The sequence below is a fragment of the Drosophila persimilis genome, unplaced genomic scaffold (genome assembly GCF_003286085.1).
Source record: "Drosophila persimilis strain 14011-0111.01,24,50 unplaced genomic scaffold, DperRS2 tig00000209-arrow-arrow-pilon, whole genome shotgun sequence".
Taxonomy (NCBI): Eukaryota; Metazoa; Arthropoda; class Insecta; order Diptera; family Drosophilidae; genus Drosophila; species Drosophila persimilis.
Genome location: NW_020825305.1, coordinates 31,390 through 55,175, shown reverse-complemented (window position 1 = coordinate 55,175; position 23,786 = coordinate 31,390). Strand labels below are relative to the sequence as shown.

Below are 23,786 nucleotides of genomic sequence, written 5' to 3'. Positions count from 1 at the left end.
TAGAAAATGAGTTGAATCTGATCAAAAGTCGCGGCTAGTATACCATTTTCTTCCGACCAAATATCATTTATTATTATCAGAAAATCAGAGCGCATTTATGACTATTTTAATCAGATTGAGTCCTCAAAAAAGACATTTATTTCCTTTCAAATATATTATTTTATTTGTTGAGGAAATCATAAAAAAAAGTTCCGAATTATTTGAAATTTTTGTAATTTTATAACGTACTTCTTTTGTTACGAATTCACTTCCTGTTTTCTGACTATTTGTTTACATTTTTATTTTTTTTGCACAACAATTTGTATGACTGTCAACTTCAACTTCCTGGAGTCGTAAACACACTCTGTCACCAGAGATCCGGGGTGCTCCATGGAGTCTCAGCTCTCAAGATCGTCACCCGGCCCTCGAGACACCCCGAAATGCAAATAAACACTTGAGAAATGTTCGCCGTTCAGTCGTCACCCGGGAAATCGAGTAGATATATGTATGGCATAAATATGTATGCCAAGTTCCCTTTACCAGAAATATTTTGCATCAGCAAAAAAGCTCAATATCTCTTCCCCCTCCATTGGAGGGCTGCTCTTTTTGCCGAATCGGCGGAAAACAATTGTCTGTGAAAAGTGCTGGAAGAGCGATTTGTATGTCTGGCCGAGGGGGAGGGGAGCGAAACCGCCAAAACCATTGCGCGACATCCGCAAGTATTGAAAATTTCGGGAATGTCGAACTGCTGTCGCCTGATATTTGGGTGCGTCCGATGCGGACGGAATGAAAATAGCCCCGCAGAAGAGAAAATGCCAAAGAGCAGCGACATTCAAGGGATTAACCTGGCCGCCGCGCCGGGCACTTGGCTCTGGGCCAGCGATAATTCGCTTTATCGCACGGGTTCGATTTGACTCGACTTCGATTCGGCCAAATTTACATGCCAATTGGCATCGTGTAATTTGACGACGCGTCGTCTCTCTCTCTCTCTCTCTCTCTGCAAGTGCCAGAGAAGGGAAAAGTGGCACGTTCGAGCGAGTGGCGCCAGCAGAAATGCAACAAAAAATTAAAGAAAATAAATTAAGAATACAAATCAAAACAAACTTGCACATTGTATGGCACTATACGGAATTACTTGGAATAGGGCGATGTCTAAGGGTTATCTAAGGGGTTTTAGTGGGCTTAGAAATGGGTTGCACAGGGAGGATGAAAGGTGAAGCATAGGAGACTGTCAAACAGGCCTGAAAATAGATTTTTAGGAGACCAATTCCAGTTAATTTTTTGGATTTTTAAAGGAACTCAACTCTGAATTTAATAGACAGACACATTTCTCATTCGTCGACGAATATTTGTCCTATAAACACACCGATTTATGTTCTTAAATGAATATGAATGAACAAATACAAAATAAACCTCGTCTAATGGTTTTAAAAATCAACAAAAAACAACTAAAACTGTTTATTACTAGATTGCTTTTATGATTGGAACATTTTTATAGCTAGAATAAAAAAAAAAAACAACCAGTTGAGACGCACCTATCGTTTGGCTGCTTGAACACCTGGCTTTCCCGTGTCTGCTTTAAAGATTTCTACATTCAAAGATCCACTATTAGGAACTAAGTGTATTTTATCAATGTTTCTTTGAGTTCTTAATGATATGAATACCCAAAATACCGCTAAAAAGCTCAAAACACAACACAGCTTAAAGCTTGTCCCAAAGCCAAAAAAAAAAAGTAAACTAAAATCGCGCTTCATTTATTTAATTTATTGTCTTTTTTTCGTCTGCTTTGCATTATTATGGTTTTTCGTTTCTTTGAAATTTGCATTTTGTTTTTGTCACTGACACCTTTTTCTATTTTTTTGTTTCAAGCAGTATAAAGCAGTTCATTCATCACGTGATTTGATAAATAAAATTGCATGAAAAAAAAACCAGAAGAAGCGTAGAGAAAACTAAAATAAAAATAATCTTGAAATTTAAACAACAACAAAATACAAATAAATAAATAAATGACATCATTTCTTGTTTTGATGAGCAGTCGGAGGCCCACAGCGCTTGAACTTTAATAAACTTTGTACTTCTTTTCGCCCCTATTTATTTATTTGTGGTGTGCTTCGTTTTTTTTTTGCTTTGGCTGCTTGTTCCGCTATGTTGTGTGTTCTTTCTTTCGTCTGCTTCTGCTCAATTTGTACAGCAGGAGGCGGGAGGCCTGCTGATAGCACCTGATGGGAGGATGATAAGAAATCCATAGCAATAAAAGCTCTAATGATGATTCCAGCTGTGGGGTGATTGCTGGAGTCTCAGGGCGCAGGAGGGGACTACAAACGGGGGAATACTGTTGGCATTTGAAAAAGAAACTTGCATGAAAATCTGAAACTACACTCAGAGAAAAATTTAAATTAAATTATATTAAATAAATATTAAATGAATATTAATAAATATAAATAAATTAAAAAATAATGAATACCGATTAAATTAATTACATATTATTTTAATCAAATATTCGTTATTTAAATAAATTTAAAAAAATCAATTTTATTTTCAAAAAAATTATATAATTTAAAAAAAAGTTCAATTTGGGAACTGTAATCTGTATAATGTTAATAGATTTAATTATTACAACAGCAGTGAAATCTTATATTTTTCTGTCCGTAAATTCTTGATAAATCGCCTTCCATCGAGGGTATTTCTCTTTTTGTTGCTCAAGCAAGTCCGAAGGATTTTCTTTGAGTGTAAAACAAGGGCAATGTCAAGGTCTCGCTCAGAGCAGGAATGTACCACAGTAAAACAATAGAACTGCTTTGGAATTCCCTCAATTAGCCTCCGATTCCGATTCCCATTCCGATGACTTGTTCGTTCCCATCGTTCCCCGTGACCAATTGGAATTTTCATTCTCTTGCCACGCGCAACGGTTTCCCCCAAACAACTCCTTCCTCGCCCCTTTCCTCCATGCAAATAAAGCAACAATAACCATATCAAAAGGCGCCATTGACCGCTGTCCGCGTATGACATTGACTAAATAAATGTTGTTTATTTCTGCTTTTTTTTTTCTCGCACTCGTATTTTTGTGCCAAAAGAAAGAGAACAAAAGTCACGACATGAGTCATTGCACTCGACCGCCTGCTGGTCGGGGGGCCAAGACTTTTACTTTTCTCGAGATATGGAAAGTCATAAAAAAGACCGACAACGGCCCTTGGCTTGGCCCTCCTTTCAGGTTAAAAAACTGTCCGTTTCGCGTCCTTGTCGGCCATGACTCAGGGTGGAGTCTCGTCTCCGTGCCGTTTTGCCGAGCCACCTTTTAAATGATTCTGTTTTTCTGATGCGGCGCTCCTCGTCTCGGCTTTTTATTGCCACTGACTTTAATTATTCTGCCAGCTGCAAATCCATTCCATGCCCAAAGTCTCATCGCATCGCATCTCATCTTCTGCCTCATTTCCCATTCCATTCCAATCCATTCCGTATACCCGCAATCGTAAATAAAAATGCATTTCAACACAAAAGGCCGGGCAGCCACAAAAAAAATCAAAAAACTGTTTTTAATCATGAGAGTACACATTTTTTTTATGGTGGAATGTGGAATATATACATATTTTTTTATGGAACGTAATCGTGAAAACCAAAATTATTTTAATGAAAATTAGTGAGCAGAGGATATATAATATTTCCATGTGAATTATGTTTAAAATTAGTTGTATTTTTTGTTCACTGGCAAGAGTCCTTAGGGATACATCGAAATGGGGCACTGCATCACGAACTATCCACAGGTGCACGAGTCCAAGGCCCTGTACTATTTGGGTCCCACACGCCTTCTCTTGGTTAAGTTCTTGAGCTTCCAACATATCTAAAATTGCAGGCCTAGTACCTGACTAACCATCTAAGAATCTATCGTACCCTTCCAATTGACTCACAGCCCTCTTTGGCACTTCATTGAACTCCCTCGTCGAATGCTCTGCCCACAATTGCGGCTTTAAGCCATCTGACATTTGATGACACACACACTCCCGTGGAACATAGGCCATTCCTATAATTAGAAATTATTGCGTGCCAGCTGACAGAGTGCCAGTGGCAGTGGCAGTAAACAAAACCAAAAACGCCATGCTGGTTGATGAATTATAGACAGACAGCCAGACAGACAGATAGACGGTACCCCCACATCGTTATAAAGTGTGGCAAAAGTTGTTGTCTTGAGCCAAGATCATGGCCGTGTTTCTGTGTGGGTTCATTGCTCTACAGAGTTTCTACATTCGCTCTCTCAAATAAAATTTCAGATGCGAGTATCTGGGTAAAAGTACGATTAATTTAAGCCGTTTTAGAGGGGGTTTTCGAGCGTATATTAAGCAATTTGTTGGGTCCTTGAACGGTTTTTGTGTGCTCAAAAGACGCCGCTATTAGAGTTGATCTTCGACCAGTTCCATTTGTATCTTTCTGATACTTCAAGGTGAGCAGATATTTTGTTGCCTAGAACCATAGAAGAAATCAACTTTTACAAGCTTTTATGTGACTTGAAATTGAGTTGGAAAATTGCAGTGTTGTCGGATGACGCCAGTTTACGCCAGTGTTGCATAATTCTTTTGAAATTTATTGTAAAAATACTGTAATTTGCATTCCATACTTAAGGAGAGTTTATTTCGTAGCTCTTGATTGATTGATTGATTGAAGGAGAGTTGGGTTTCGATCGAAATCAAAATGAGATATCTATTCATCTTTCACTCTGGCCTCATGACAATTTCATTGCTCATTTGGCATTGCAATTAGATGGGGAGCTTAGATTAGTGGCGGGTAGTGGAGGGGAGGGGAGGCTTCACCTTTAACTCGGCATCGAGGAAGTTTTATTGTCATATTGACCTCAATTTGCGGGCTGTCTGTCTATCTGTCTGGCAGCAAGGTCACATTGCCAAAAATAGCGTGCTGTCGAAGGTCTCCCAACGATCACCCACCTGGGGGAAAAAGTCTTCAGGCGCCTAAAAATTGCTTGATTTGTTTTAATTGAGGCTTGAGTTAATAGACTGTTTAATAGATGATGAGGCTATTAAATCGTTGGAGAAGAGACGATGAAAATGTGATCAAAATGATGCGTATGATAATTAAAAACGATACCCACCATTGTGAAAGGTTCAATATGGCAGCAAAATAATTTTAAAGATTTATCCTGTATGGCTGAGCTACTCTGCGAGGGAGATTTAGTGAGAAAAGGGGTGATCCTATATTTTTTAAGATTTTATTGAGATTGTTTATACATTTTTCCATGTCCACAAAATATTAAACAATTCTTTACTCTACCCATAATTTTCTTGCAGTGCATCTGGAACAAGTGCAGTTGCGATTGACAACAAAATCGAACAGGCAATGGTAAGTCCACTTCCAATTCAATTTCTAATTGTTTTTACATCAGAGTTATATTAATATGACCAATCAGGTCATAAAATAGATAAGAACGGAGATAACATGAAATCGCTAATCTTTATAATGGACAAAAAAATGTCATAAATTAAATTAAAGTCTTATCAGTGGAACTGAAAAACATAATACAACAACAACAAAAAATAAAGGTGGAGAGACGACGACGCGACGTCATGGACTGAACGAAACGTTTTTGAACTTTTGACCATGAAAGCGGTTGCCTGCTGTTGAAGATCCATTCTTAATCTCGATTGGGCAAGGTCTCAGGTCCAGTCTTGGACATCAGTCCATAAATAGCCAACAGAGCAATTGAAAGGCCCATCGAAAGATACTCGGACAGAGCCACCAAAAGATACAATTCAATCAAGTGGATGGTGGATGGCGGATGGTGGACCCCTACTCCATCTCCCTCTGTCTTTCAGCTGTGTGTGTGTGTGTGCTTGAGGCACGAATTTAGTTCAATTGAATTGAATTTTGCTTTGTGGTGGCGAGAGGCTGCCTCTCAGCGTGGATATCAATGGAGGCGATTCTATATTTAGACCCAATTAAACGAAGAGTAGAATGAACAATCCTCCAAGATGATGACAATTGATTTTTCGTGGGCTTTCAATGAACTTCATGAATGGAAAGCCAACGACATTTATAGCTGTAATCTTGATGGCCTCAGCGAATAATCCGATTGGAGGCAATCTAATCTATCTATTGGCATCGAAAATGTTACCACTCCAGACCTAAAAGCCATAAACAAGAGGAAAGCATAGAGATTCGACAATTTGAAACATTATTTCTGTAGTAAAACCACAGAAAGTGAAGTTTTCTAACACTAATAACAGTAATAGAACTTTGTGTCTTTAAAAAATGTTAAATAAATGCACTACTAGCTTCTTAGTGGAGTTTCCCAACACTGACAGTGCCAGTCACGTGTGAACGTTGAGTAATAGAACGTTGAATGATGGCAATGCATGGCATGCAGAGAAAAGACGACACACGACAATATTAAAATATGTTAAATTACATAAAATTCTAGCTTCTCAGTGGAGTTTACCAACACTGGCAGTGCCAGTCACGTGTGAACATTATATGATGGCAACGCTTTCGTTTGTGGCCAGAATCAAAGCCTCAATTGTTAATAGAAACCCACCGAAAGCGGAACTCTGGCTGTGTGACACATTTTGTGTCGTGTCTGTGGTGGCCACATGTTGCATGCCTCATTTAAAGTCAATCAACTTTTCCTTTTCCACGAATATCAATTGAAAGATGCAGAGAGACAGTGGCTGGTACTCTTGCCACTTGCCGCTTGCCACCCATAATGGTCATTTGGGTCAATTCAATTGCTCTTCTCTCCCCACACACACGCACACACACAGGCACACTCACACACACACTTTCGTTTCATTTTCACTGCAGTTCTTTTCTTTCTTTCGAATTCCTTTCTAGAAAAGTTTTCCCGCATTCTCTCTCTGTCTCTTTGTGAAAGTATTTTCCCTCCCCCCCCAACGGATTTCATTTCTGTTTCTCTGCGCCCCTCCATCGCTAGCCCGCAACTTTTGTTTGCCACAGAATTTATGCGTTGAATTCTGTTGTTGTTGCTTTTGACCTTGGCGGGGGAAAAAAATAAAATAAAATATAAAATTTTATACGAGGCATCGGGCTGATATTTTTATGAGCTCTCCAGCGCCCCGCTCTCTCAGGCAGCCTGCTCTCTAGCTGCTTATCAGCTGCTTTTGTGTTGTTTACCAAATGGCAGACATTTTTCCGCAATTGTATGGGAGTGCTTATCTCGGCTCACACACACACAGACACACGCACACACGCAGCGAATGCCACACTTCAAAAATGCCATAAATTGTTTGCCAATTCATGAAAAATAAGTGTAAAAAACAACAAAAAATACCAACGATTTTGTTTGCGTTGAGATAATAATTATAATTATTCAACTCAATCACCGAAATGACATTCGGGCCTTCAGGCGGTCTGCTTTGGATGTCTGGCTGTGTGACACAGACCGCCAGTAAGCCTTTCCTTCCTCCGCAATCTCTCTTTCTGTCTGTCTCGAGTGAAAGTCAGCATAATGTTGTACATCCGTTTGCTGCTAAGCTACTCTGTGTGAGGGAGAGACAAAGGGAATGAAGGTAGAGATGCAACAGATATCTGGGGCTGTGTGAGAACATATTCATGTACGTTTTGTATTTTTTCTTGCTAAAATTTAAAAGACCACCATATATTCCAGAGATTTTTAGATGCTATATGGAGTTATCCAACACTGGTAACACGGATATATCGTTTGCTTGATGGAAAATCTTTCCATAGCGAATGATTAGCCATGAAAGGACAATCTGCATTACTGCTGTAGGAAGGTCCTTTAAAAATATGAAATTTTACACAAAATTTATCTTCTGAATGGTGTTTTTTGCAACACTGACTGTGCCAGTCACATGTCAAAGTTGAGTTATACAAGGTTTTCATGATGTAAACGCTTTCTTTTGTTTCATTATATGCCGCTCCACAAGCCAATCGTTCTGAATTTTGCTTGAAAGAGGTTTTGCTCCTTTTTATCATTCAATGTTCCCGTGTGACTGTCAAGTTATATAACCGTTGAAGTGGGAGAGCGCAAAAACTAGCCTTACATTAATATTCCCCTTCTTAGACCTGAAACGATGTGAAATCTTGAATAGAATGAATGCTTTTAAAAGACTGCACGGGTTTATTCGATTTTTAACACCTAGAAGGAAGTATTTCCGAGGATATCTTAGTGTTCAGGCACTTGTGCCGCGATTCAAACGTTTTCTTCTGGTTTTCTTCACTTTTGCCGGAAAAGAAACAAAAAGGAATTAGAAAAAATAAATGAGGTCCCCAATTAGCATCAGAAACATATTTTTACCTCAATGAAATTCCGTTTGTACGCCCCCAGATGATTTGTCTACTTATTCATCATTCAGAAACGAGACCCCCAACAGTTGGCGCATTTCATTCAAATCCTATGACATTTCCCTTAGGTTATCTTTAGAATCCTTCCGTTCCCATTGTTTCCGTGGCTGTGGCTGGTGCTGCTTCTGCTTCTGCTTTTCACTTGTCATAAAGTGGGATATGAGCACACAATTTGCGGATTACGGACTGCGGATTTCAGATGGCGGATACTGAGTCACGTTGCATTGAGAACGGGCAGAGAAAGAAACGAAGAAGGCCCCACAAAAGTACCATAAATAAAATGTAATTTATTTTTGCAAATAATAAATGAGACACCCTTTGAGTAAGAGGAAACGTTTGCTTCCTTAAACAATTAAGTATATCATACGATTAAAGATCACCTATCAATCATTCCAGGGAGGCTGTCTCACAATGACGTCATTGTGTATTGCGCACTTTTTTCTTTCCAAATATGGAAATAAACATGCGATGTGCCCAGACATTGTCATTGTTCTGTGGCACCAGCGCCAGAAAAATCAACGCTTGTTGAAGTGTAATCTATATACCCCTCCCCACCCCACGCCACCCCACTCTCACGCTTCAATTTCTGTGCTAATCTCTACGAATAGTACTTCTATTCCCGGCATCAGAGTCGAAGAAAGAAAACAAATACCCATCGAAAGAAAAACAAAAGAAGAAACAGAGCCTAGGCGCCGCCAATGATTATGTCTTGTTCGTTCCCATGCCCACGCCCCAAGTGGGAGGCCGTCTATCGATAAGGTTTTTGGGTTATACTAACATTTAGTGATTGATTTGAAGTGGCACAAGCAGCCATAAGTGAAGAAACAAATAAGTGACTTATCAGCTAGAAATACCCAAGCAGAAAGACTAGACTTTGGTTTGCAATACCGCCTACTATATGCCTATATTTGTGGCCATTCAAGGCAAAATGTAAGGCTAAAACCTTGGATGTTGTTGGGTTTCTATGATGATGGGCCACTAAGAAGAAAAGTAATTAAAAGATAGCAATAAATAATAGCGTTACTGAATTTTCAGGGGTATATTATATTTGTGGAACAACCAGAAGGAAGACACAAGTATATATTCTTGATCAGCAGCCATAGACAGGGCGATTTAGACACCTTCTTTGGAGAAAAATATGTTTTCTAGCGCCTCTGATTGCCCTAGGTTCATTTTTATAGCCAGAATGCAGAAAACACCCGCTCTCTCTCACGGAGTAGCTAAGCTTTAGAGGGAGAATGTTCAAATAGAGCGCACCATCTGTCTTTTCAGTTCCAGCTCTCTACCAGTGAGACTCCTATTCCTCCTCCTTTGCTTCTTGACTGCTGGATATCTTAGTGTCCAGTCACGTGTGCCGCAGCTCCAATTCTTTCTATAAAAAGAGATATGCCATTTATAAGAAGTTCCCATTCAAATCAGAGTCGTATTTCCTTTCCTGACTTTCTTCCTACGTTTCCACCTTTACAGACCCCGTAAATATTTTGAAATCATAAATATCCAAACCATTTCCACACCGATCTGCCTCAAATTGAGGAAGAAGTTGTGAAAAACAAAGCAGATAATGAAGAGAACACCATGTTAAGGCCTGTTAATGACTTAATGACATTTATGGTTCGGTTTTGCTTCGGATTGGGCTGGCCTGTCGAGCCTCCCTCTGCCGGGCACTGGGCCTGGTGCTGGGCTTTTGTTTCTGTCTACTTTTGTGAAAAACAAAATGCAGAACTTAAATGCTCCACAAACAAGACCATAAAAAGGCATGACAGATAAGATAAAATAAAAATATCAACACATTGACTCGACTCTGGTGGGTTTTACCACTCCCACATCGTTTCTGTGCTGCTGTTTGTGCAAGTGTGGGGAGTTTTCGGAGTTTTGGAGGCCCCACACACACACAGAATAGTGTGTTAAATAATTTGCTTTTCCAACAAAACAAACACCGATAAGAAGAAAAGAATCGTTAAGGGAAAGCCGGCAAGAAGATTGCATAACAGACGAAGAATCAACAATTAAAACAGTCTTTGGTATGGGCAAACATCGGTCTCTGTGGCGTGCCCTAGCCACGTGCCACGGTGCCCTCTGCTGGAGTCAGCGTTCTCTGTTTGCGAATATCGATAACCAATGCTCAAGTAGTCGTCAGCTTTGCGCTAGAGCGGCTCTGTCATGATCTACTTGGTAGAGCCGCAACTAATTGCATTGACAATTCGCGCACCGCACCGCAATTTTCAAACAATTGACGTCAGAATCGATACTGTGGGTCGGGTCGGGTCGACACAAAGCGAGTGAGAGTGCTCGGTTTGAGCCAGTTAAGTGCTAATTAGACGTGGCACTGACGCTAAGGCCTGCCGCTGCGTGTCTATCGGTTGATCTGTAATTTATGCACAACTAGAGATGGGCTAGTGAGGGAAGTGGGACACGAAAAAGGGAAAGGAAAGGAAAGGGAGGAGAAAAGATGACCTGAAAGCTAAACGACAACAAAAAATAAAGTTAGTCTTTAAAAATGGTGTCGAGAGTGTATTGTGCTATCGATTTCTATCGATAGACATCGATTGGAATCGATTCTCAGCGGTTCTGCTTCTCTTTTGTATCCTTATGTACAAGATGGTCGTTCTAAATCTTCTTTTATGATAGCTTCCATCTCTATCCCCCATTAAAAAAAACTACCAACTGGACTTTGTCACACAGCCGTGGGTGGGTGGAAGGGGCAGCTGACGTCATCTACCATTCAAAGTGAAATTGCGTCACAAAGTGGAGTCACTCAATGCCCGGGGACCATATGATGATGATCTTCTGTTTTGTAATACATCTGAACATGTGAACACGTATTACATAAAACGAGTATAAAGAGACTTCTTTAGAATTGAAGACATCTGATTCTGGATGTGCATTGTGCTTTGGCCTTTGTGGAGGTCGCCGACTCTCGCCGTTCGTGTGAAATGCAAGACAAGCTCTGGTGGAAAGGAAAAGGTAGTCGTGAGCTAATATTTCACTGAGAGAGAGAGGGTGACCTCATCGGCATCCCCTACCCTCTCGCTAACGAGTGCGGGTGAGTCATAGATGCCACAATTTGCGAGTAAAAGTTAACTGCAATTAGAGTTCCATTACAATAGATTCAGAGGAAACAAAGTTCCCCGAATCGAACGTAGTTTTTCACCTTCAAGGTTGCAGGGGATTCGAGTGGGTGGTTGGTGGTTGAGGAGTTTCTACCAAAAAGCCAGCTAGGCTTTGCTAGGTTATAACTTGTTTGCCCTCCCCCCTCAGACAGTCAGCCACAGTCTCGACCGGACCAGACATTCAACATTTTCCAGCCGGAGACTACGGCCGCGACTACGACAAGATAGCCTTTAGTTTAAGTTTGCAATTGTCGTTCAAGTTGCTTGATGTTGCTTTTTTTGTGTACGTGCATAGCTGCTGCAGCTCCAAAAGTGGGTCAGTTTTATCGCCAATACATATGTACATGCTCGATGCAGTTGAATTTTCATTTGCTGTTGCCAAGCGAACTCAAATTCCATAATATACTCGCGCAAAAATGCGAAAGCATTGAATGGCTGCGACTGTTGGCAGGCAAAAGTGTGCTGTGAGCCAGGGTGGGGGCTTGAGTGCTAGAGCGAAAAGTGCGCTGTGAGCAAGGCGACTCTGGGGTGGAGTTCTTGGATGAGGGACTGCGGTTGTAACGAAAAGTACGCTGTGAGCGCATGGTGAAGGTCTTGAATGAGTCTGCGGCTGTAAGCAAAAAGTGCATTGTCCTTGAAAAGCAGACGTCCCAAAGCTCTTGCCTCTAGGGCTGTTTTGTTTTAGGCAAAAGCTCAGTGTACTGCCTACCACGTTTGTTGTTTTCATTTGAGACAAAAGTGCACTGTGCATCTATTCGAGATGCTTCCATTTTTGAATGCCGTTGCTTCGAAACTTGGACTGCTGTTGTTCAAGACAAAAGAGCAAAAGTGTACTGTCACAGTTCTCTATCTTCCAGATACTCTACTTCTGCCGCTCTCCGCTATTCGTTTCTCCACAAGATAGCGGCTGTAGCATTCTCTCTTTCCCCCCTAAAGCCCTCCTATTCCTATTGGAATAGATAGAAACTCCTACACTCGTGGGAATACAGTCATATCGGAACTAGAAGTCCAGGGCACTTGTGGGAATATATGCAGTCCTATCGGAACACTTTGGGGATGTTCAGTGTCTTTTATCAACGCATTTTCGAATACCCCAGGGCTGTAGTGCCATCCGCTTATCTTTCCACATTGCAAAATATCAATTCGATTATTAAAGAGGGGAGTGTACGTGCTAAATATAATTTCTGTTTAGTGTTAATCATTAATTACCTTTTTCCTTTTTGTTCAACGTTTAATTAGCCAACAATTATACGGCCAAACAACTTTGCTTAATGTCGAATTTAATGAGGCGGATACTCATCAAATCCGAACACAATTCATCATCTTCTTGGCTCAGCTTTTTCTTGTTTTTGTCTTTAGGCATTTTATATATTTATATATTGTATTTTTTTCCTTCTCTGCGCTTCCTGTCTGCTTAGAGGCACCCAAAAAAAAAAAGCCTAATGAGTGCCAAAAAGTATTTTCTAATCAACAAAACACTTTGACTTTCAAAAGTTTAAAGTTTTCACTCTGTGCCGCTGGCGAAAACCCGTTTGGGTCTGACTCAAAATTAATAATAGTCCGTCCGTAGCGGCTTTGGTTATTTCCCCTCTTTAGAGCCGTCTGTGTGATATATTGGGGCTTAGATATTGTGCCGATTGACCTTTTGTGCCATATCCGTTGAACTCTAGAATCGCCTCAGCGATAGCGATATCTTCCGTCATTGTTCTCTCTCGTTCGCGCAGTCGTTAAAAAAGTATTTTTTCAAAATGCAGGAAGCGAACACAAAGCTCAATGTATTCTTAATCGCTTTTAATTTCGCAAACGTGTGCGATGATAAATCAGGCAAAAAAAAAAACAAAACAAAAGCCACAAAATAAACCTTGCAAAAAAGTATTTGTCAAGTTTTTGCCTGTCCTAGACCTTCTTCTTTGCCGGGTTTGACCTTTGGGAATGTCCATTATTTTGTGGGCGTGTCCAGTCTATGAAAATTTCTCTCTCCTTCGGGGCAAAAACAATTGTGTGGGTGTGCGTTTGTGCCACTTTGCAGCAACAACTGAATATGCCAATCAGCTGTCTCGGCTGTCACACAAAATTGTCTCTACTCTCCTCGACTGCCTCTAAAGTTTTTCCATGCTTTGCCAATTTTTTGTTTTGGCTGAACGTTTCTCCAATTTTGTTGCCAAGCAAAAAAAAATTCGTTTCAAAATATAAAAAAATGTTAAAGCCCAAAAAATATTATTCAGAACTGACAAAAACAGTTGCTGACCTAATTAACTTATTGCTACCAAAAAAAAAAAAAAAACACTGCTAAATATATTTTCAGAATTCAGGGATTTATTGCAATTATTTATATGTGTTTTGTGAAGTATTTTATTATTGTTCAATTTGTCCGTTTTTGTTTCGTTTCGATTTGGTCGTGGCAGCACTTGCTTTCTAATTGGGTTAGTGACATCACAGTCTGCGTTTGAAACCAGTTTTCGATGGAGTTTGAAGTTGTTAAAGCTGTTGAATACCTGACGGATTTACCAAATGCTTGATCGGCTGTCGGCTGGGCGCTATATAAAAGTTTATTTGGGTTTACTTCAAGTCAAGGATTGCCACATATTTTGTGATTAAAATAATGACTATAGTGGAGGTTTATTCGGGGCAGTGTAAGAGATTAATGTAATAGATTTGTGAGGTTTATGGGAAATTATTCGAAATCCTTAAAGTGGCAACTAACAATTATTTTTCGATTGTTTTTGAAGAGCTTAATCCTTGCTTCCATGGCTACCACATGAGGCGGCACACTCGAGACGCACTAGCGAATTCTTCAAAAGAGAGACTATTCTGTCAAAAATGTAACATTTTCGTGTGTAACATTAGGGACTATTATTCCCTTTAAAAAGTAATGATTTATCTACGAGAATTTTCCCTGATAAATGTATTTTTTATATGCCTCGAACATCATATAACTAGTTTGTATTGGCTCTGAAATGTCACCATTTCTAGTCGCCTTTTTAGTACCCCCAATCCCATAGGCCCGGCCAGTGTTCTCTGTTATTCTCCAACTACATATTTTAGCATAATTTCAAGTGCATTTGGTTCTCGAATTGATTGTAAATGCTGTTTAGTCGATCGGTGCATTCGCTAATCGATGCGAGTGAGCGAGGGACCCAGTCCGAGGGTTTGTCGACTTGTATGGGAGTCTGTTTTGGAGAGCCCAGAGACCTGTTCGACAACTTCGGAGCAATCTGAATTGAACCGCACCGATCTGATCAGATCTGATCTGATCTCGGGCGTTGCGAGTGGTCGTCGTGTGTGCGTCGTGTCTGCGTGAGCGTGGCGTGGAGTGCGCGTGCTTTGGGGTTGGCACTTGGCCGAGACACACCTACCTTACCTACCTGCCGCCCGTGTGCCGTGCTGCGGTCTGGCTGCGATTTAAATTTGGCCATGATCGAACACCAACACAAAACGCGTTTGGTCCCGCACCCGAGACGTATTTGTTTGCTGGCTGTTGGTTTTAGCAACGCACTGATACAAAAACTCATCGTTAAATTTAAAAACAGATTTTGCAATTGGATGATTAATGTCGTGTCGGCTTGTTTATTTTGCGGCTGCCTGCTGGCTGCTGCCTTTGTCTTTGGTGTATTTTTGGGCCTTTTGCATTTTAATTGACACCAATATGTCACTCGAGGCAACGGGCGCGACACGAGAGCCGTGGCATGAGAGCCGTGGCAAATTTGGGCCCCCACACTGTTGAAAGTTTTCCTTTGGTCTACGAAAACAAAACGATCATAAATATATATCAAAGTGAGCTCTATGGGTGTGTGTGTATCTATGTGTATTCGAGGGTGTGTGTGTGTGTGTGTGTCTTTAGACGCCATATAAAATACTTTTGCTTCCGCATTATAACTTACGAGACAGAGAAACGATTGAGAAACATTTGTTATTTTTCTTTCATTTTTCATTAGTTTCTTAAACAACACAGAGCATGACTGGGGCAATAGTTGCAAGAAATTCTTTGGCATAGGAAATAAATACGGGTTCTGATATGAATGGAACAGATACAAAGATTATGAATAGGAAAATTGTATTTTTCGAACTCCATTGCTCCTTTCGGAAATAGAGAATAGAGAATTTATTTGTGCAATCCAAGGACAGACATTTCCTCTCTCCTTCCAAAGAGTACGTAAGACGAGAGCATTTATCGCTCCTCGCTCCTAGGATCATCTCTGAGCGGGGAGTCTCTCGAAGGCACCCTCTCTCTGTCTCTCTGTCTCTCTCTCTCCCTCGAGTACAGAAATAGAATAGGCACAAGAGTAACGGCCAGAAAAGTAGCTGAGGCACCAAAAAGAAGAGTACACACAGCCAGCAGAATATTACCGCAGAATACCAAAATATACTGAGATCGAATGCCCATTTAGATTGAACAAATATTCATAATTACTCATAATTTTTATGGATATGACAATTGATTTATAAACATTTCATAGGCCTTGTAGAAATTTCAATATATTTACTTTCGAAATGGAAATTTGTGTATACCAGAAAATACCCCCAAAAACTAAAGGCATCTCTACAAAGTATATATTATACGTATTATTCGTAGAAATTCCGAGAAAAGTATTTAACAGCTGACAGTTTTATGTGTCTAAGAAAATATTCGCCCATATTTTGTTTACTTATTTTTGACACTCTTCATTCTGCTTCTTCTCTTTGCAGGTAAGCAAAACAACAACAACATAACAGCCATATACGTATCATAAGAATGAATGAGACAATAACAAATTGTTGTTGCTCTCTCGGGTTCTGTCGGACGGCGTAAGTCAATCGGTTGGTTAACCATCTGTCATAGACATGACTATACTCGAGTACGCCTCGATATAGTAGTTGAAAATTTTCCACAAATCCCGCAGCCAGCCGTTCAATGAATTTCAATCAAAACATGATCGAAGATCGAAGAAAAATTCCACAAATAAATTTAATTGGAATGGAAATTATTGTTTGACAAGTTTGAAAAGTTCCAGTGTTAAATGCGGGGGAGCTCTCCTATTTGTTTATTTTCGCCAAAAATAGCCAAATGGAAACACAATTGGGAGTCTGTCTGCCTCTAGCCATCTTGCCTTATTTTTATGTCATCCTCCCCATTCTGTTCCCGCTTCGTTGGCAAAACAAAATAATTAAGCTATTTCGCATTAGGGTCCAACCCCAAAAGAAAACAAAATCAGCCGCAAATATCATGATAAAATACAGATAAATACGAAAAGACCAACAGTTTTGGAGACCGAAAAGTGCGATACCCTTACATTTGTAGGTAGAGGCATAAAGGTTTATGTGTTCCCCTTCCCTCTAACACGTCATGCGGTAGCGCCCCTCGGTCGGTTGAACTACAAACGTTATGAATGATTTAATCAATATTTATTTATTTACAAAGGATTTTTTGAAATATATTATAGATGTACATATGTTATGTACCTTTTTTATAGTATTTTTAAAAGCTATCGTTCTGATATTTTTTCGTTGTATTTTATTAGTATTTTTCGCTGTATTTTATTAGTATTTTTTAATATTTTATTGTAAAAATCCAAAAAAATCTCTTTTTAAAGTATTTTTTTCTGTAGTTTTAGTATTAGTATTAGTTGTTAGTATTTTTAGTATTACTTTTTAGTATTTTTTAGTGTAAGATACGACTTGGTGTCGCTTGATTACACCAACCATCTTTGCCATTGCTTCCTAATGATTCCGACATACCCCAATCGATGGATCCGCGATATCTCAAAGCTCTACACAAAATCATGGTACTACCTTCTCCTAGGGTATACCCAAATAGTGCGAATATGAATGTGAAGGGAAGAGGGCAGAAACGAGCCAGCTCTTTCGCCGACTGCCGGACGGGGGTCTCTTTGGGTCTCGCAGAACACTAAATAGTAAACACACCGCACACAAATCGAACGATATCACTCACACTCGGAAACTTATAGAGAGCAGAGGGGAGGGGAGGGGGGCTCTATAAAATAGTGTTATTGTGAGTGCTGCCTCGATTGGCCTTGAATAATTCATGATTATTTGTGGGCATGGTTTTTTTTTTTCGCTTTCCAGTTTTAATTTTTCATAAATTGTTGTTGCAGGGTTCTTCGTTTTGTTTTGAGTTCTTCTTTTTTCCTCGATCATTCCTCTTTGCTCTGCTCATTTGTTTACCAAGTTTCGGCTCCCTTTTTTTTTGGACAACTTTGATATGTGAGCAAATTTTGTTTGTATAGGTTCTGGGAAAAGTTCAAATGCCTTGTAATTGGGAAAGGAATGTATGTGTAATGGATATCACCCCAGAAAATACATATATATATTTTTTTTTGACAACTTTGTTTCCAATTAGCTTGAAATTTGTTCAGTAATTTCTTTTTGACGTGTTCTCGGTGTCCTTAACCCAAAACTTGTCGCCAATTATCGGAAAGTAATTCGAAGAAGAATATTTTTATGTTTTTTCAATTAAATTATCGACCAACAGAAATGGTTCCAAGGATACCAAAAGAGGAGCAACCAATCCAACAAATGAACAATTTGTTATTAAGCAAAAAAAGAGAGAAAAATAAAAGAAAAGAAAACACGAAAAATTCAGGTCAAGATGAAAGTCTATTCAACTGAAATTGAAATATTCTAAAAATAAACCACAAGCAACCAAGAGATACATCTCTGTGTATCAAAGATACATATATCGATTCGTGTGCGAAAAGGATTTCTGTGTGGGGGAGGCCTTGGGCATCCAGAGATTTGTCACTGGGCAAAAGTTAATTGGTGCCACACGTGCCACCAGGCGCTCAGGCGCTCGTGTAGATATTTTTACAACTAATTTGCGCATTCGAATGCAATTAGCAGGCGGGCCGTGCCTCTACCTGGACTCTCGTACCTGAAGGAAGCCAGAAGTGCAGGGCCATAAAACGATTTAAGTGCAGGCCACATGCAGTGCCCAGCCTCTGGTCTGGCGATTTAATTGCAATTTCACCATCTTATTCGTGTCTCGACACTGGCGTTTTATGGCCTGCTAGATGGATTTTATGTCGGTGTGGTCGGAGACTGGGACTCAGACAGGACAGAAGTCGTGGTCAGCATGGGGTTTACGATGTGCGACAGACGGCAGACGGCAGACCGACGACATGAGCACTCGAATGTGTATTTGAAAGGCTCTAAAAGTCATCAAAAGTCAATCGGTCTTAGGGATACGAATGAGGCAAGTCTGATCTATCAGAGCTTCTTTCAAAAGCCAGGCTGCCAAGACTCGAAAGTTTTCACAGGGAAAAGCCAGCAGATCGTTTAGTTGGGAACAACAAGAAATGGATATGTTCTCTGAAGGAAACTTCACTCAATGTCCAAGCAGATCCACTTTCCCGATGTGTATTCATCTTTTTTTGGCATTATATACCGCTAGAATATATGATATTTGCCTCTCTTTGTTCGTTCTCTGTTTGCTGTCTGGCTGCCGATCAGCGATCACCTGTCTGTCTATCGATCATTCCCATAAATATATTTAGTCCAAGCAAATGTTTGCCATAATCGAAGAAGGCAAACAGATTGACTGTCTGACAGCTGCTTGCCGTCTGACCGTTGTACATACAAACCCAGTCCCAGCCCAAGGTGTTTCCCTTGGCCAGAATAAAAAGAAAACAAAAAAAGGTTCCCTTATCATCTTTCAAACGGAACTACAGAGCGACGAACAGCTCTTATCAAAATAAAACCTAATCTAAGCAGAACATAACTTGTTCTAAGCAGAATTGAGGAACTTCTTTGCCTACAATTTATATATTTTTGATTTTTATTCAATTTTTGTTTTGCTGACGCAGAGATGCCTGTCCTACCCTGCCCTGCCCTGCCCTACCCTTCCCTACTGCTAAATGGTACCCGACAATCGACAATTGAAATTCATTGAAGGCAAATCGAAAAAAATCAAAAACAAAATTTCTCAAATGGCTGTCGCGACTCTCCCCAGCTCAAACTGAAACCCGGGGAGGGGTGTGGTGTGGGGGGAGGGATACTTGCTACTATCAGCACATTTTCATCTGTGTAGTGTTGTGGTCTGTTATCAGTTTGCCTTTTTGTCTAGCTGGGCGGCTGCTTATCAGCCTCAGAGCTCATCCCACTCATCTTTAGCGTGATTCGCGTGTCCAAAGGCAAATAGAACGAAACAGAACAGATCATAGCAGAGATAGTCTTGAGTCTAGGGCAAACATTGGCACAACTTTTAGAAAAAAGGGGACTACTATTAAAAGAATGAGCAACACCTCAGGGGGGGGGGGCCTCTTCAGGCCTCTTGATCGAGACTCGAGACGCACAAGCGAAGAATGCCAAAGAGAATGCCAGAGAATTCCCAATTCTTAAAAGTAGTTCTGTTCTAGAAGCTTTAGGTGAATCCTTCAGATACTTTCCCCGTACCCAATGTAGATCAGATCAGGTAGTAGATCCATCTATAAAGTGCTTTATGCCTGGCGCGTGTTGACTTTCATCTGACACGTGGAGCCTCTGACTAAACAGACTCTCTCACGGAGACTCTGTCTTATCAATTTGTATTGACGTAATTTTTCTAATTGTATCTAACAGATACAGATACTGATACAGAGACACACAGAGAGTTTTCTGCCTCGATATTGTATAAGGAAATCACTAATCAAAACATTTTCTCTGTCGATTGTCCAACGAAATGCAATACAATTCCTTTAACGAGCTCAATAAGTTGTGTTTATTGGGCAAAATGATCTCGAATCTGGAACCATATCGTATATTGAGAATTCCAGTAGTTCCAGACCAGAGCAGGGAAATCTGGTAAAGGCCCAAAAGGAAGTTCAATGGAAATCTGTTGAAATGGATATTTAGGCAATCGGTAAAACGATTCTCGAGTGTTCGTAAATTAAGAGAAAAACATCGATTTCGAGGGATCTAAAGTAGAACTTGTGGAACTTAATGGTTCACTACCGATTTGGTAATAATTAATGAGTCTCGAAGCTATCCATCCATCAGTAGTGTTTCAGTCCTACTTTCAATATTCGATGTAAATTTTCCATTACAATCTTGAGCATCAGATCATCTATAGATATCAGGCTCTACAAACAACTGTTACCTAAAAAACACTCCATGAAGAGAGCACTCATAACAATATTTTTCCACAGCTGTGGCTTCCCTCTCCCTCTGTCTCCCTCTCTCTCTGTCTGACTCAATAGAAAAACACTTGTAAATTTCCGCTGGGGAGACTGTCGTCTGGGGAGGCCTTTCACGGTCTGGGTCTGTGTGTAGACACACCTTTTGGCTAACATTTATTCCGGAGACTGCCTGACGGCGGTGATGACTTCTCCCCGCCCTGCTGCCGCCCTCCCTCGCCCCATCCAACCCAACCCCATTTATGGGCATGTTTTGAGGACTTGTAAAGTCGGACAACCTGTCAAGATGCCTCGCTTTGAATGCGCTGATAACCCTATCTTATCAGCAGAAAGCCAGAGAGCGTAACGAAACCGAATTGAATCTAAGCCCCTTTAAGCCCAAAGTCCAAACAAATTAGAAAAAAAAACAACTTGAGGAAAATTTTGTAAAAAAAAAAACTGCACGCGAAGCGGCATTCCCCCTTTCCCCACTGCTGCAACCCCTTCTTCGAGCCTGCAATTTGGCGACACGCGCCGTTAAATGATTCAGAAGTAATCGTGTGTGTGTGTGTGTGTGTTGCATGCGAGAAAACACTTTTTATCATCATCCCACACGACCACAAAAGCAACACCGAAGCAGTCACCACACCCAACACAACCCACCTCAACACACCACCACCACCGCGCAATCCACCACACATACATGCACACACTATACTGCGTGTGTGGTGGTGGTGGGGGGGGTGGGGCACGTGTTGGGGGCGTGAAAACAGTCAACAGTCAACGGAGGAAAACATCAACACACCGTAGAATGGTGTAATTTTCCACAGACGCCTTGGCAGCGCTCAGGGTTTCCTTCCTTTATTTTCTATTTTGATTTTTCAAATATTTTATAACTTTTCTTTCCGCCTGTATACAATATTTATTACGTCTGTGAAGAGGGGGGGGGGGGGGGGGGGGGGGGGTGAATGTGTTCCCCTCTTTGTTCTTGGGCTGCGGTCAAGGCATTACAAAACATCTAAAACCCCACCCCCCCTGCCACGTACCTCCCCCCCTCTGTCTCCCACATCACTCATTGGGGGGCACCCGTTTTTGTTAGGGTTACAGGGTGGGTGTTGGGGGGAGCTCAATTTTTATTGATTGCCAGACGCGGCGACGATTTGGAAATGTTTCATTTGTTGATTCCAAATGCACACAACAAAAATCAATACGAACACAGAACACATGTGTAAGTTAACGTACCCAATTCCATTGAGCTCTTATACGAGTTGTAAACAATCTTTGGTTTTCCAAAACGAAAACAATTTCAATCTTGGGCCTCCGCCTAATTGATTTCTAAGATGTACAATCTCAAGCGCCCCCGCCGCAATCCCATTCTTTGACACTCGCCTAAATGGAAAACCAATGTTTGCCCACACCCGGCTTCTCATAAACAATCTCACTCCCGGCTTTCTGCAGATCCTGCACTTTAGGCCTTTTACAGTTCTCTCTTTGGATGACGAAATCTAATACTCGGGATGGCGAAATCAATTGAAATGTTTATAGAAAAACGATTCCCGAAAGGGATCAACGATGCAAAGATCAGAAAGTTCAAATCAGTCTTGATCCAGCAGCGACACCGCAAAGTCTAGCTAAATATTAAGATCGCGCAATCCCTTGGCCCGGAATTCCTTTGTGACCCTCTACTTAAATCTATATCAGTGAAGTTCGAAGTAAAATAAAAACTTTTTAAAAACACAATCCGCTACCGCAGTTGTTTAATTGGCGCCCAACGTGGGGCGACGTTGTCTAAAAAGCACCGAATGATAAAAGTGTTGCGTCGTGCCGAAACCCGAAGGACAATTAATTAATGGAATAAATCCTTCAAAATTAAAAACGCGGAGTGACTGTGTGATATAGATAAAAAAAAGTGAGATAAAAAGGAAACAAACCGGAGCTTAGGGTGTGCAAAAACAAATACAAATACAAATACAAATACAAATACAAATACAAATACAAATACAACGCAAAATACAAATAAAACAAAAAGCTAATCAAGGCAATTCGTAAATACAAAAAAAACCAAAGAAACCCAAAGTTTTTAAAAAAACAAAACCAACAAAACCGACAAAACCAAAATACAAAGAAAGTGAAACGATCAGCGAAGCCAAAGAAGGAAGACCCCCAGAAGACCCAGCTGAGCAAAGAAATTTAAGAAGGAAGACCCGTTCGAAGATCTGCCAAACTAAGAAGGACGACCCCTACCGGATATTTCGTGAGCAAGAGTTGTATTAATAAATATATAAGTTCAATTAGGATATATAAGATTATAAAAACTAACATATAAGAAAAATTAAAAGTGGATCAGCTAACTTTAGATTTTGAAAAACTAAAAATGATTAACTCTCAAGCAAGGACCGATCTCACAGCAGATCTGGTCAAACAATTGATAGCACTTCAAATTTCACAAGTACAAGAGCAAATTGTAAATTTAAAACAGCAAATAGAAACTAAATCCGATCAGGTATCGGATTATCAGGCAGAAACAATAGACGAGACAATAAGAGACGACACCACATTGAAGGTAATAGAATCCCTACCAATTTTTAATGGTGGATTAAACCAATATGTAGGATGGAGGGAAGCTGCAGAAACTGCAGTGAAGTTATATAAGAAAGGAAGTAAGCAATATTATATTGCATTAACAATTTTGAGAAACAAAATAACAGGACCAGCACATGACGCACTGACCAACCACGGGACAGTTCTAAATTTTGATGCCATACTTTCACGGCTTGACTTTGTTTACAGTGACAAGAGACCTATTTACATAATAGAACAGGAATTAAGCGTTCTCCGACAAGGGAACCTTTCAATTATAGATTTCTATAACGAGGTTAACAAGAAAATGACCTTGTTAATAAATAAGACAATAATGACTCACGGAAAGGACAGTGAGATCACCAAGGAATCAAATAAAAAAATTAGAGACAATGCCTTACGCATTTTTGTCACTGGCCTAAACGGCGGCATTGCTGAAATCCTATTTTCATTGAATCCCCCAGATTTACCGAATGCCTTAGCAAAGGTACAGGAATTGCAATCTAATAACATTCGGGCCCAATTTGCCTACCAATTCAGCGGTCCCAGAAATTCAGGGAATAATAATTTTAATACCTTAAGATTCAACCAACGACAACCTAGGACTAACAGTTCACCATTCGACCAAAAAAGGGATTTGCAGAGGAATAACATGTCTTGGGGACAACCCTATTTCTTGGGTAATAGACAACAAAATCAGGCCCCA

General features: G+C 40.3%; 1 protein-coding gene across 1 annotated transcript in view; it reads left to right on the top strand.

The window, feature by feature from the left end:
- Positions 1 to 23,786, top strand: part of LOC6589610 (protein bunched, class 1/class 3/D/E isoforms) — a 34,385-nt gene that overhangs the window by 1,992 nt on the left and 8,607 nt on the right. The window contains exon 2 of the mRNA XM_002014738.2: positions 5,274 to 5,325. Within this exon, the coding sequence (XP_002014774.2) occupies positions 5,274 to 5,325 (52 nt within the window). The remainder of the gene's footprint in view (positions 1 to 5,273; positions 5,326 to 23,786) is intronic.